General features: G+C 52.3%; 1 protein-coding gene across 1 annotated transcript in view; it reads right to left on the bottom strand.

Moving 5' to 3' along the window:
- LOC145360388 (glutamate receptor ionotropic, delta-1-like) overlaps positions 1-15,705 on the bottom strand; it is an 800,432-nt gene that overhangs the window by 108,241 nt on the left and 676,486 nt on the right. Inside the window, exon 5 of the mRNA XM_080215582.1 lies at positions 9,500-9,553. Coding sequence (XP_080071708.1) covers positions 9,500-9,553 — 54 coding nt within the window. The remainder of the gene's footprint in view (positions 1-9,499; positions 9,554-15,705) is intronic.

Here is a 15,705-nt window from a genome sequence, read left to right as displayed (position 1 = left end):
AGCTGGGAGGGGTCAGTGATAGGAGCTGGGGGGGGTCAGTGATAGGAGCTGGGGGGGTCAGTGATAGGAGCTGGGGAGGGGTCAGTGATAGGAGCTGGGGGAGGGGTCAGTGATAGGAGCTGGGGGGGGGTCAGTGATAGGAGCTGGGGGGGGGTCAGTGATAGGAGCTGGGGGGGGGTCGGTGATAGGAGCTGGGGGTGGGGTCAGTGATAGGAGCTGGGGGGGGGGTCGGTGATAGGAGCTGGGGGAGGGGTCAGTGATAGGAGCTGGGGGGGGGTCAGTGATTGGGGCTGGGGGGGTCGGTGATTGGGGCTGGGGGAGGGGTCAGTGATAGGAGCTGGGGGGGGGGTCAGTGATAGGAGCTGGGGGGGGTCAGTGATTGGGGCTGGGGGGGGTCGGTGATTGGGGCTGGGGGAGGGGTCAGTGATAGGAGCTGGGGGGGGGTCAGTGATAGGAGCTGGGGGGGGGGTCGGTGATAGGAGCTGGGGGAGGGGTCAGTGATAGGAGCTGGGGGGGGTCAGTGATTGGGGCTGGGGGGGGTCGGTGATTGGGGCTGGGGGAGGGGTCAGTGATTGGGGCTGGGGGGGGGACAGTGATAGGAGCTGGGGGGGGGTCGGTGATTGGGGCTGGGGGGGGGGACAGTGATAGGAGCTGGGGGGGGGTCAGTGATAGGAGCTGGGGGGGGGGGTCAGTGATAGGAGCTGGGGGGGTGGTCAGTGATAGGAGCTGGGGGAGGGGTCAGTGATAGGAGCTGGGGGAGGGTCAGTGATAGGAGCTGGGGGGGGGTCGGTGATAGGAGCTGGGGGAGGGGTCAGTGATAGGAGCTGGGGGGGGTCAGTGATTGGGGCTGGGGGAGGGGTCAGTGATTGGGGCTGGGGGGGGGACAGTGATAGGAGCTGGGGGGGGGTCGGTGATTGGGGCTGGGGGGGGACAGTGATAGGAGCTGGGGGGGGGTCAGTGATTGGAGCTGGGGGGGGGTCAGTGATAGGAGCTGGGGGAGGGGTCAGTGATAGGAGCTGGGGGAGGGGTCAGTGATTGGGGCTGGGGGGGGGGACAGTGATAGGAGCTGGGGGGGGTCAGTGATTGGGGCTGGGGGGGGGGACAGTGATAGGAGCTGGGGGAGGGGTCAGTGATTGGGGCTGGGGGGGGGGACAGTGATAGGAGCTGGGGGGGGGTCAGTGATTGGGGCTGGGGGGGGGGACAGTGATAGGAGCTGGGGGGGGGTCAGTGATAGGAGCTGGGGGGGGGTCAGTGATAGGAGCTGGGGGAGGGGTCAGTGATAGGAGCTGGGGGGGGGTCAGTGATAGGAGCTGGGGGGGGGTCAGTGATAGGAGCTGGGGGGGTGTCAGTGATAGGAGCTGGGGGGGGTCAGTGATAGGAGCTGGGGGGGGGGGTCAGTGATAGGAGCTGGGGGGGGGGTCAGTGATAGGAGCTGGGGGGGGTCAGTGATTGGGGCTGGGGGGGGTCGGTGATTGGGGCTGGGGGGGGTCGGTGATTGGGGCTGTGGGAGGGGGGGGTCGGTGATTGGGGCTGTGGGGGGGGTCGGTGATTGGGGCTGTGGGGGGGGGTCGGTGATTGGGGCTGTGGGGGGGGGTCGGTGATTGGGGCTGTGGGGGGGGGTCGGTGATTGGGGCTGTGGGGGGGGGTCGGTGATTGGGGCTGTGGGGGGGGGTCGGTGATTGGGGCTGTGGGGGGGGTCGGTGATTGGGGCTGTGGGGGGGGGGGTGTCGGTGATTGGGGCTGGGGGTGGGGTCAGTGATAGGAGCTGGGGGGGGTCAGTGATTGGAGCTGGGGGGGGGGTCGGTGATTGGAGCTGGGGGGGGTCGGTGATTGGGGCTGGGGGGGGGTCGGTGATTGCGGCTATGGGGGGGGGGGGTCGGTGATTGGGGCTGTGGGGGGGGTCGGTGATTGGGGCTGTGGGGGGGGGTCGGTGATTGGGGCTGTGGGGGGGGGTCGGTGATTGGGGCTGTGGGGGGGGGGTGTCGGTGATTGGGGCTGGGGGAGGGGTCAGTGATAGGAGCTGGGGGGGGGTCAGTGATAGGAGTTGGGGAGGGGTCAGTGATAGGAGCTGGGGGGGGGGGTCAGTGATAGGAGCTGGGGGGGGGTCAGTGATAGGAGTTGGGGAGGGGTCAGTGATAGGAGCTGGGGGGGGGGGGGTCAGTGATAGGAGCTGGGGGGGGGGTCAGTGATAGGAGCTGGGGGGGGGTCAGTGATTGGGGCTGGGGGGGTCGGTGATTGGGGCTGGGGGGGGGTCGGTGATTGGGGCTGTGGGAGGGGGGGGTCGGTGATTGGGGCTGTGGGGGGGGTCGGTGATTGGGGCTGTGGGGGGGGGTCGGTGATTGGGGCTGTGGGGGGGGGTCGGTGATTGGGGCTGTGGGGGGGGGGTCGGTGATTGGGGCTGTGGGGGGGGTCGGTGATTGGGGCTGTGGGGGGGGGTCGGTGATTGGGGCTGTGGCGGGGGGTCGGTGATTGGGGCTGTTGGGGGGGGGTCGGTGATTGGGGCTGTGGGGGGGGTCGGTGATTGGGGCTGTGGGGGGGGGTCGGTGATTGGGGCTGTGGGGGGGGGTCGGTGATTGGGGCTGTTGGGGGGGGGTCGGTGATTGGGGCTGTTGGGGGGGGGGGGTCGGTGATTGGGGCTGTGGGGGGGGGGGTCGGTGATTGGGGCTGTGGGGGGGGGTCGGTGATTGGGGCTGTTGGGGGGGGGTCGGTGATTGGGGCTGTGGGGGGGGGTCGGTGATTGGGGCTGTTGGGGGGGGTCGGTGATTGGGGCTGTGGGGGGGGGGGTCGGTGATTGGGGCTGTGGGGGGGGGTCGGTGATTGGGGCTGTTGGGGGGGGTCGGTGATTGGGGCTGTGTGGGGGGGGGTCGGTGATTGGGGCTGTGGGGGGGGGTCGGTGATTGGGGCTGTTGGGGGGGGTCGGTGATTGGGGCTGTGGGGGGGGGTCGGTGATTGGGGCTGTGGGGGGGGTCGGTGATTGGGGCTGTGGGGGGGGGGGTCGGTGATTGGGGCTGTGGGGGGGGGGTCGGTGATTGGGGCTGTTGTGGGGGGGGGTCGGTGATTGGGGCTGTGGGGGGGGGGTCGGTGATTGGGGCTGTGGGGGGGGGGTCGGTGATTGGGGCTGCAGGGGGGGGGTCGGTGATTGGGGCTGTGGGGGGGGGTCGGTGATTGGGGCTGTGGGGGGGGGGTCGGTGATTGGGGCTGTGGGGGGGGGTCGGTGATTGGGGCTGTTGGGGGGGGGTCGGTGATTGGGGCTGTAGGGGGGGGTCGGTGATTGGGGCTGTGGGGGGGGGGTCGGTGATTGGGGCTGCAGGGGGGGGGTCGGTGATTGGGGCTGTTGGGGGGGGGGTCGGTGATTGGGGCTGGGAGAGTGGCCAGCCTGCCAGGTTGGGGAAGGGGTGGGCCTGGTTGTAGTCACGAGATGGGACTGCGAGGGGGTGGCTGAATTGGGGGTGGGGGGTGGTTGGAGGGAAGGGTGGAGGTGGGGTGGGGATGGCGAGGCTAGCGCAGCCACTTCCTGGGGGAGGGGGAAGGAGCAATTGGGCAGTGGAGCGGTTGCTGGGTAATTGATGTGGGGATTGAGGGGTTGGTCAGCAATTGGGAGGCCAACAGTGCAGGGTGACAGTGCATGCACCAATCTCAGCACCGACAGATCAGCGCATGTGCAGTGGCGCACCCAGCACTTTGCTGCTGGCTTCTCCAGCAGGAATAGGCCCCAGCCACTGATTTTCAGCGGAATTTACTCTGGGGCACTCTACAGTGCAAAGTGTGGGAGATTCATTTTGAAACACCGGCTGAAAAAACCAGCAGGATTTACTGCAGTTTTCAAGTGAATTTGACACTTAGAATTTATCTGGGAGAATCCCACCCACTGTGCAAAGATAAAACCTTCAATGGGAGAGATAAGAAATGGTGACGCCTTTTGGACCGAGATGAAGAGGTCGCTTTTCACTCAGAGTTGTGAGTCTTTATAGTTGGCTCGCCAGCTATCTGCGGATGCTTCATCACCATTAATTTTAAGGTTGAGATGGACTGAAACGTTGGCCAGAATTCTCCAGCCGTTCACACCCGCGGATTCTCCAATCTTGCCAGCAGCACACCCCTGCCCATGGGTTTCTGGGGTGACATCAGTGGGAATTCCCACCTCCCACCAGAGGGAAACACAGGGCTGGGAGACTGGAGATTCTCATCCATGGTGTCTCAGGGAACTAATAGATATAGGGAAGGGGTGATAACCACAAGGAAGGTTGTGAATGTAGCCCAATCCATCACACAAACCAGCCTCCCATCCATTGACTCTGTCTACACTTCCCACTGCTTTGGCAAAGCAGCCAGCATAATTAAGGACCCCACACACCCCATACATTCTCTCTTCCACCTTCATCCATCAGGAAAAAGATACAAAAGTCTGAGGCTACGTACCAACTGACTCAAGAACAGCTTCTTCTCTGCTGCTGTCAGACTTTTGAATGGTCTTACCTTGCATTAAGTTGATCTTTCTCTATGCCCTAGCTATGACTATAACACTACATTCTGCACTTTCCCCTTTCCTTCTCTATGAACAGCGTGCCTTGTCTGTATTGCGCACAAGAAACAATACTTTTCACTGTATAGTAACACATGTGACGATAATAAATCAACTCAAAGTAGATTTGAAGCAGGGAATCAGCTATGGTCTGTTCCTGCTCTCTTCCTCATCTGTGTTTCTCTTAATGTTCCACTAATGTTCTACTTTTATGTTACTTAAACAGGGACCATTCTTGGAACATAGTAGAATCCTCTGGTGGTCAGGGCTGGTTTCATTTTAAATAATAGTTAGAATTTCCAATGTATGGCCAATGGTTATATTGTACTGATACATAACAAGGCACCATACTAAACAAACCAGTTCCAGCGGCAGTATTGGTTTGTGACACAGAAACTAATTAACCAGTGTGGTATTTCTATGGTATTTCTCAGTGGAAACTTTGGAAATGTTTGCATCAGCCCCCCTCTCCCCCATGTGAAATCCCCAGTGTGTTAAGAGGTGCAATGATCCCTGCAAATGTTCAGCTGTAAAAGGAGGGAGTCGCAAAGGGGAGGGATTAGAAAGATGTAAAGAGAGGCTCCGAACGGGATTGGAACGGAGGCCAGCGAGAGTACAAAGGGCAAAGAGAGGCTCACACAGAATTAAAAATCAGCTTGTTTTCTTTTGTGACATTTGTTATTTTACTTCAAAGTAATTCAGTGTCTGTGAAGCACTTTCAGACATTTCAGGGAGATGTGATAAAGACTGAATAAATGAGAGTTAGTCTGTGCTTCCTCAGAGCTGCGTATAAATGGTAGAGATAAATAAACATATTGTACTTACTTCTCATGGAAATATAAACAGAATACACACTGGTAGTAATCGGTTTGTTCGGGTTTGTTCACAGTTTATACCAGGATTATGCGCAGTGCTGTGAATCTCCCTCTGCCCTGTGCTAATAACCTGCTTTAAAACTAAATTGAAGTTCCCACTGTCAGTCTCACAATGCCATTCTTGTAAATCTGAGCTAGCTCACCAGTTTAATGTTAAGTAGCACTGTGATAACTGACTATTAACTGAATTGAGACTGCTTAAACTCATTCACCTTCCATCTTCTTTGTTTGATGGATCACAAACCGGGGGTGATTCTCCCATCCTGCTGCGATGCTTTTTTTGCACAGTGGGCTTGGAGACTCGAGCGGCGATTGATTCCCACGTTTCCTGCTGCCTGTCCGGGCTGCCACACATCTCAAAGTGCCGGATTTACAGCATCAGTTCGCTGCCTAATATACGCAGCAGGTAATTTGAATATAATTTAAATGCTATTAGCAGGCCCAGGACTGAAATCTCCAGGGCTGCTAGCCTCTCTCCCACCCCATCCCTACTAGGAGTGGTTCACTTGTGAGGGGAACCCCATTTTTGGGAGAATTTTGCAATCTCATAATTGCTTACAGGTTGTGTATATACCCAGCACCTCACTACCTGTTGTCAATGGAGCCACTTCACTATGACATTAATCTACTGGACCATGCTGCTGTACAGAGGGACCTGGGTGTCCTCGTGCAGGAAGCTCAGGGAGTTGGTTTGCAGCTGCAGCAGGTGATTAAGAAGGCAAATGGAATTTTGTCCTTTATTGCTAGAGGGATGGAGTTTAAAAACAGTGAGATTATGTTGCAGCTGTATAAGGTGCTGGTGAGGACACACCTGGAGTACTGTGTACAGTTTTGGTCTCCTTACTTGAGTAAGGATATACTGGCACTGGAGGGTGTGCAGAGGAGATTCACTAGGTTGATTCCGGAGTTGAGAGGGTTGGTTTATGAGGAGAGACTGAGTAGACTGGGGTTATACTCATTGGAATTCAGAAGAATGAGGGGAGATCTTATCGAAACATATAAGATTGAAAGGAATAGATAAGATAGAAGCAGGGAAGTTGTTTCCACTGGCGGGTGAAACTAGAACTAGGGGGCATAGCCTCAAAATAAGGGGAAGCAGATTTAGGTCTGAGTTGAGGAGGAACTTCTTCACCCAAAGGGTTGTGAATCTGTGGAATTCCCTGCCCAGTGAAGCAGTTGAGGATACCTCACTGAATGTTTTTAAGGCAAAGGTCGATAAATTTTTGAACAATAAAGGAATTAAGGGTTATGGTGAGCGGGTGGGTAAGTGGAGCTGAATCCACGAAAAGATCAGCCATGACCTTATTGAATGGCGGAGCAGGCTCGGAGGGGCCGGGGGGTGGGTGGGTGGTGGAGGTTTGGGATGGGAGGGGGCAGCTGCCCTACTCCCGCTCCTAGTTCTTATGTATTACTGGCCAGATTGAGAGCAAAGTTTTCACAGAATGTACGTATATCAGAACCAGTCCCACTGCATGGACCGCGAGGGGATGGTGTGCATTAAGGATAGGGTTGTAAAGAGGAATCTTACATTCCTTTGCCAGGATTCTCTGGCCTGACTGCAGTGATTTTCTCAGCAGCGAATGGCTGTGGGCTGTTGGCTGGTGGTAGGTTTTTCTGTTCCTGTCACGGTCAATGGGATCTCTCACTGAATGCACCCCCATCCCACCGGGAAAACAGACCCTGCCACTGGCATGGAAAGGCAGAATATTGTGCCCCTTGTTTCACTACTTTAATAAAGACTCCATTCCTTTTTAGGAAGATTGAGAGGTGATCTAATTGATGTCTTTAAAATTATGAAGTGATTCAATCAGATACTCTAATAGCTGCGAAGAACAGACAACCAACAAGCTTGCAAAACAAACAAGGGTTATCTGGGGGAAATAACTATACAAGACAGAGATAAGAATGCTTCTAGACCCTAACTGCTGGAAAGCCCACACTCTGCTCTCGATTTGTGCACCTCGCCATGATTTACCCAATGGGTTTTGTGAGCCACAGATAATTTGCCCCTTAAAGGAGCAGGCTATCACAGGGACAGGCGGAGAATAATGTCAGCACTGATCCCACTAGCACCCTGCTTGTGACACAACTCACTCACAAACCATACTCCCCTTTTCCCTGCTTTCATCCACTTTCAATCCACCTTCGGAGTTTCTCTCCTTACCCTGCACCGTCTGCTCCCACCATTCTTTCAGACAACGCACTGCACGTTGTAACTACTCAGAGCATTAAAAAAACTAATCTCCTGCCTGAAACTTCAATCAGCATCTTCTCTGTTTATTATCTGCCCTGAACTGGAACAATCTCTGTTCAAACTTTATGCAGTTTTGTAATTTTCTCTCCCCTTACCTTTCTCTGTTCAATAACTTCTCAACTCCCTCCAAATACCTGACTTCCCTGGTATCATTCCAATAAACTTCCTCCATGCCCTCCATAAAGCCCAACGCTGCCCAGAGCTCTCTGGTTGTAGTGAAAAGAAGTAAGGGGGGAGGGGGGTGCAAAAGAAAGCATGGGCTGGAGTAGGAGATAAATCTGGGCAGCAGTTTGTGCTGCGTGAATTTAGATTGAGATTGCTTCCAGCAATGGGGAACAGGCAGCAATATGTGAAACCAGAGCTCTTATTGATGTTAGGCATTGCAGAGCTTTCCAATACTCAGTGCTGATGGGAAGCTGCAAATCTCACTGAGCTGTTTAGTTACTAATGTGCCTGTGGGAACAGACACAGTCAGTGCATTCAGAGATCATTAACATAGCTTAACATTTGCACATTTCTTGCTCTTTGCAATGTAATCACTTAGAAGGAGAATCAAAGGAGTAACAAGGAGACCAAAGCTACACACAAGTATTCCAGAAACAGTCTCTCAAGTCTCTGTACAACTGCAGTAAAACTTACTGATTTTTATATTCCGTTCCCCTTGCAATAAACACCAACATTCTGTTTACCTTCCGAACCACTTGCTGCACCCCACACCAACCCTGCACCCCCATACACGCCCCACACCAACCCTATACCCCACACCAACCCTGCACCCCCATACACACCCTGCCCCAACCCTGCACCCCCATACACACCCCACACCAACCCTACACCCCACACCAATCCAAACCCCACACCAACCCTACACCCCACACCCCTCCATCCCCGCACCCCTCCACACCCCGCACCCCTCCACCCCCCGCACCCCTCCACCCCCCACACCCCTCCACCCTGCACCCCTCCACTCCCGTACCCCTCCACCCCGCACCCCTCCACTCCCGTACCCCTCCACCCCGCACCCCTCCACTCCCGTACCCCTCCACCCCGCACCCCTCCACTCCCGTACCCCTCCACCCCGCACCCCTCCACTCCCGTACCCCTCCACCCCGCACCCCTCCACTCCCGTACCCCTCCACCCCCCGCACCCCTCCACCCCCCGCACCCCCCCACCCTGCACCCCTCCACCCTGCACCCCTCCACTCCCGTACCCCTCCACCCCGCACCCCTCCACTCCCGTACCCCTCCACCCCCGCACCCCTCCACTCCTGCACCCCTCCACTCCTGCACCCCTCCACTCCCGTACCCCTCCACCCCGTACCCCTCCACCCCCGCACCCCTCCACCCCCGCACCCCTCCACTCCTGCACCCCTCCACTCCTGCACCCCTCCACTCCTGCACCCCTCCACTCCCGCACCCCTTTACACCCACACACCTCCACCCCCACACCGGTCCTCTGTCAAATAAACTTTGAAGTCACAACTATTGCCTGTCAGCTGCAGATTTACATCAGGAAACTATCCTGCAAGTTGATAGCCAGCATCTCCATCCAGCCACTTGCTAAGCCCGTGGCCTGTTCCTTCATGCCCAGTTGTGAATTTGGCAGTGCTGTTACTGGAACAGCTGAAATTCTGATCCTCCCAACTCTCCACAATCCCAGTACAGGAATCCCCCCGTACCCCAGGAGGTTCCAAATTCTTATTCTCCCTTCCTCCCGTTGGAGAATTGGCTTCCTCTGAGCATAGTGAGAGACAGGGCAATTAACAGTATGTGAGTTTTGGACAATAATCCACCTCTTATGAAACAGAATGTCACTGTTGATGCCTGGGACAATGGCTGTGGGCTTACCTCATTTACAAAGACCCAGTGGCTGTCCTTTGACGCTAAGTTTGTCTCCACTGCCTGAAAAACACAAATAGGTAAAACATTATAACAGATCAAAGGCGATCTGACCAGACAGTTGGGTCCTCCAGTAATGACTTACAGAGTTGATAATGTTTCTAAAGTACCAAAATGACTTTAACAAATACTCCAGGCTGCCGAGTTTCTTTCTGAGCAACACTAATATGTTGCATTTTTTTATCGAAGGAGTTTTTTCTACTTTTACTTTTTTCTATTTATTCGTGGCTTGGGGCATTGCCTCCTTTTTTATTATTCACACATGGGACATGGGTGTCACTGGCTGGATTTATTGTCTATCCTTCACTGCCCTTGGAGAGTAGTTGAGAGTCAGCCACGCTGCTGTGGATCTGCAGCCACAAAGAACACTACAGCACAAACAGGCCCTTCGGCCCACAAGTTGCGCCGATCATATCCATACCTACCAGGCCTATCTATATCTCCCAATCCCATTAAATCCCATGTACTCATCCAGAAGTCTCTGGAAAAACCCCAGCCAGTTCACCTCTACTACCACCGAAGGCAGCTGATTCCACTCACTCACCACCCTCTGAGTGACATGTAGACCAGACTGGGTAAGGACGGCAGATTTCCTTCCCTAAACGACATTAGTGACCCAGGTGGGTTTTTCAAACAAGCAGCAATGGTTTCATGGTCATCAGTAGATTCTTAATTCCAGATTTTGATAGGATTCTAATTTCTTCCTCAGCCGGAATATTACCCTGGGTCTCTGGGTTACTAGCCCAGTGACAATGCCACTGCATCACTGCCTCTTCTTTACTTTGGTTCTTGGGTTGTGGGCAGCTTTGGTATAACTCCATTTATTAGCCAGGCTGAGTGCACATTGAGAATTTACCACAGAAAGTATAGCTCCAATCACATGTCAACTAGAACAAGTAGAGATAATTGAGCAGTTTCTCCCCATCAACTTTCAGCCTCACTCTTTCCAGCGAGAGTGGATGAACTCATCGAGCTCGGGATTCCTAGCCGTACCTTACCCACTTTACTACCATTCAAATACTCCTAGTCACACACACTGAAACCATACACAGGCCAATAGAAACCTTGCAGATCCAAACAAACCAGCCAACCAGACGAAGTGGGCAGTAATATCGATTTTTCTTGTGTTCATTGAGTGATGAAAATTGGCCAAGGAACATGGAGAGCTGCCTGCTCTTATCTGATTACAGAAATAGGATCTACATCACTGACCCTCTGACAGTGCGGCGCTCCCTCAGCACTGACCCTCTGACAGTGCGGCACTCCCTCAGTACTGACCCTCTGACAGTGCGGCACTCCCTCAGCACTGACCTTCTGACAGTGCGGCACTCCCTCAGCGCTGACCCTCTGACAGTGCAGCCCTCCCTCAGTACTGACCCTCTGACAGTGCGGCACTCCCTCAGCACTGACCCTCTGACAGTGCGGCGCTCCCTCAGCACTGACCCTCTGACAGTGCGGCACTCCCTCAGCACTGACCCTCTGACAGTGCGACACTCCCTCAGCACTGACCCTCTGACAGTGCGGCGCTCCCTCAGCACTGACCCTCTGACAGTGCGGCACTCCCTCAGTACTGACCCTCTGACAGTGCGGCACTCCCTCAGCACTGACCTTCTGACAGTGCGGCACTCCCTCAGCGCTGACCCTCTGACAGTGCGGCCCTCCCTCAGTACTGACCCTCTGACAGTGCGGCACTCCCTCAGCACTGACCCTCTGACAGTGCGGCGCTCCCTCAGCACTGACCCTCTGACAGTGCGGCACTCCCTCAGTACTGACCCTCTGACAGTGCGGCACTCTCTCAGCACTGACCTTCTGACAGTGCGGCACTCCCTCAGCACTGACCCTCTGACAGTGCGGCACTCCCTCAGCACTGACCTTCTGACAGTGCGGCACTCCCTCAGTACTGACCCTCTGACAGTGCGGCACTCCCTCAGCACTGACCTTCTGACAGTGCGGCACTCCCTCAGCACTGACCCTCTGACAGTGCGGCACTCCCTCAGCACTGACCCTCTGACAGTGCGGCACTCCCTCAGCGCTGACCCTCTGACAGTGCGGCACTCCCTCAGCACTGACCTTCTGACAGTGCGGCACTCCCTCAGCACTGACCCTCTGACAGTTTAGCACTCCCTCAGCACTGACCCTCTGACAGTGTAGCACTCCCTCAGCACTGACCCTCTGACAGTGTAGCACTCCCTCAGTACTGTCTGCCCTGCACAGCAATTGTTTGTATTAAATCCCAGACAATGTGCCCACACAATGAAGCTCTGACAATTCAGCACTCCACTCAGTGCTCCACATCTGTGGAGTAGGAATTGAACTCACAACCTTTTGTCTCAGAGCTGAACTCAGTGAAGATGATTATATTTCGTAATTATTGCACAAGGTTGTTATAGAATAATAGTTCCAAACAAGCACAAAATGATGACAGCGATTTGCCCGAACAAATTCCAAATGCAGCTGCCAACAGAAGAATTGGTGCCTTTCCCATTGGCATTGGCAGGTCAACTGAAGTGGAATTCGATCACTCAAACTCAGATACCTGCCCCTGTATGAATGCCGCAGAGTTAAACCCACCAGGAGTGCAGGGCTCCCAAATCAATGAGCAGCTGTTCAGCTGACATTCAGTAACCCTTCCTGCTTTTCCTTTTCTCTGAATAAGTGAAGGAAGAATAACCCAGTCTCATGTTAATCCAGGAAGCAATTCATCTGAGATCTTTTATCAGGTCGATCTTTTGGAATTATGATTGTGGGTTTACCTTGGAAAGTCTCGACTGCTACAAGAACTCAAAAAAAACACTGAAACCCAGAACTGAACTGATCCCCAAAATTCAATTAATTGCAAAACAAATTAGTCCATTTCAAATCTGTGACAGCAGTGAATCAAGTTGTAGTTTTCCCCATGACAACTGCACTACAATGGTTCTATCCTTCACACAAACTCATGATAATACAATGAGGTACAGTTCTGAAATTGTACCTAGTGCAGGCGGTTACACTAGGGGATTTCAGCTTGTGTACAATAAAGCAGAGAGGTATGGATTAGCGCATATAAGGGGAAGTGATGGCCTAGTGGTATTATTGCTAGACAATTAATCCAAAACTCAGCTAAAGTTCTGGGGACCCGAGTTCAAATCCGCCGTGGCAAATGGGGGAATTTGAATTCAATAAAAAATATCTAGAATTAAGAATCTACTGATGACCATGAAACCATTGATGATTGTCAGGAAAAACCCATCTGGTTCGCTCATGTCCTTCAGGGAAGGAAATCTGCCTTCCTTACCAGGTCTGGTCTACACGTGACTCCAGAGCCACAGCAATGTGGTTTCCTCTCAACTGCCCTCCAGGAGTAACTACAGGTGGGCAATAAATGCTGGCCAACCAGCAACGCCCATATCACACAAATTAATTTAAAAAAAGCCTCACAAGTCTCCATTTCCACCTAATCTTAGAAGACAAACACTCCCATACGGGGAGGGAGAGTTATCCCAATACCAGCTCCTGATGGGCACACCAATTGCTCACCATCCCAGAACAGTTCTTCAGAAGGTGAACATTGATAAGGAAAAAGCTAAATCACGTAGGAAGAGTGCTTTAATTACAGTTTTCACATGTCGGATCTGGTATGTTTGTTACATGTGCGTTCGTCATAACTCAAATTTAAAGGAGCTCCAACAACTCAATAACCACTTCTTATTTTAAACCTCAGAAAGCCTGCCAGATTTGTTTCATTGCAATTAGCACATGGATGGTTAAATATAGTAAAAAGTCTCACAACACCAGGTTAAAGTCCAATAGGTTTATTTGGTAGCACAAGTTTGCGAAAGCCTGTTTTACCAAATAAACCTATTGGACTTTAACCTGGTGTTGTGAGACTTCTTACTGTGCTTACCCCAGTCCAACGCCGGCATCTCCACAACATGGTTAAATATAAACATTGAATAAATATCTGCATCCTTCACAATCCACAAAACATCCTGTTATAGGGAGACTTGAGTGGCGTGTCATCCTAGATAAACTCCTGCCTGGGTATCCTATGGAATTTCCTACTTACATATTCCATTTAAATTCCCACTCATGTATTTGAAGCAAAACCCTGATCATTGGGTGGCATGGTGACACAGTGGTTAGCACTGCTGCCTCACAGCGCCAGGGACCTGGGTTCGATTCCCAGCTTGAGTCACTGTCTGTGTGGAGTTTGCATGTTCTCCCTGTGTCTGTGTGGGTTTCCTCCCACGGTCCAAAGATGTGCAGATTAGGTTAATTGGCCATGCTAAATTGCCCCGTCGTGTCAGGGAATGTGTAAGTTAGAGGGATTAGTGGGGTAAATTTGTGGGGCTAGGGCCTGTGATGGGGCTGTTGTTAACGCAGGCTCGATGGGCCAAATGGCTTCCTTCTACAATGTAGGGATTCTATGATCTATATATTCTATATAAATTCTTGCCTGCATACGGTAGTAGTTTTGTACAGTTTTTTAAGGTTTCATTTTACGCTGTGATTAGAATATCAAAATAATGGAAATTAAACATCTCAGTATAATAATCTCGATTGTAGACTCACTGATTGGAGACCTCAGTGCTGAGCTTGTAAACATTGGATCCCTGACTCTGAAGACATATGAAGAGTATTAAGTATTCTCAAAGTGTAATTCATTCACTACTCTTCACCTGTACACATCAAACTATCATTCTGTCTGGAAAGTTTACAATCCCATCCTGTTCCTCGCGTTCTGTTTCTGACTGTTCACTATTGATATAAAAGTCACACAGGTTTGTCTCACTGTCCTATTTCTCCTGATCATGCCCAGTTCTATTCCTTCATTTTTCTGCCTCTATTTAAGGAGCTGACTTGCAGTTTCCTTTGCCATCAACCTCTAACCTCTCCTCATTTCTATTCAGCTGCAGCCAGCTGTCCATTTTAATTCTGGGGTCTGTTCCAATATATTTTCTCTCACCCAATGCCTTCGATTGAATCAAATTGCTAACTTATGAATCGTGGATTCTGCCCTGGCCATCTGTAGCCACAGTAAAAAGTCTCACAACATCAGGTTTAAGTCCAACCGATTTATTTGATAGTAAACTCACTAGCTTTCGAGGTTTCCTTCTTCTTCAGGTAACCTGAAGAAGAGGGAAACCTCGAAAGCTAGTGAGTTTACTATCAAATAAATCGGTTGGACTTAAACCTGGTGTTGTCAGACTTTTTACTGTGTTTACCCCAGTCCAACGCCGGCACGCTCACATCATCTCTAGCCACAACAGAGCATCTTTTACCAGCTCCTCATTCACAGAATGGTGAACCCATTCATGGCAATGAGAGGATGTCCCCCCTCATGGGGGAATCTGGAACGAGGAATCACAGCTTCAGAATAAGGGCTCTCCCATTTAAGATGAAGACAAAGAGGAGTTTCTTCTCTCAGAGCCTGGTTAATCTTTGCAATTCTTGACCGCAGACAGCAGGGGAAGCTGCGCCATTAAATATAGTCACCGTCGGATTTGGCAGATTCTTGATCAACAAGGGAATGAAGGATTATAGGAGGCTGACAGCAAAGTGGGGTTGAGATGATAATTATAATCAGTTATGATCGTTTTGAATGGTGGAGTATTGTGAGCAGTTTTTGGGCCCCATATCTAAGGAAGGATGTGCTGGCCTTGGAAACAGTCCAGAGGAGGTTCCCTGGAATGATTCCTGGAATGAATAGCTTGTTGTATGAGGAACGGTTGAGGACGCTGGGTCTGTACTCATTGGAGTTTAGAAGGATGAGGGGGGATCTTATTGAAACTTACAGAATACTGCAAGGCCAGGGTAGAGTGGACATGGAGAAGACGTTTCCACTGGTAGGAAAATCTAGATGTGGGTATGCCGGCGTTGGACTGGCGTAAACACAGTAAAAAGTCTGACAACACCAGGTTTTAGTCCAACCGATTTATTTGATAATAGACTCACAAGCTTTCGGGGTTAGCCCCTTCGTCAGGTGAATGGAGAGTTCTGGCCTCAGACAGAGCATATAAAGCACAGACAGTTTAGAGATTACTGATTAGAATGCGAATCCTTACACCTAACCTGTTGTTCAAGACCTGAAGTGGCTGACAATGTGAGTGGAAGGATCACTGATCACAGGTTAAAGAGATGTGTATTGTCTCCACACAGTACAGTAAGTGAGG

Source organism: Carcharhinus amblyrhynchos, chromosome 31 (assembly GCF_965287045.1).
Source record: "Carcharhinus amblyrhynchos chromosome 31, sCarAmb.v2.hapA, whole genome shotgun sequence".
Classification (NCBI taxonomy): Eukaryota; Metazoa; Chordata; class Chondrichthyes; order Carcharhiniformes; family Carcharhinidae; genus Carcharhinus; species Carcharhinus amblyrhynchos.
The sequence above is the reverse complement of the archived record's forward strand: the minus strand, read 5'-3'. Positions and strand labels throughout refer to the sequence as shown.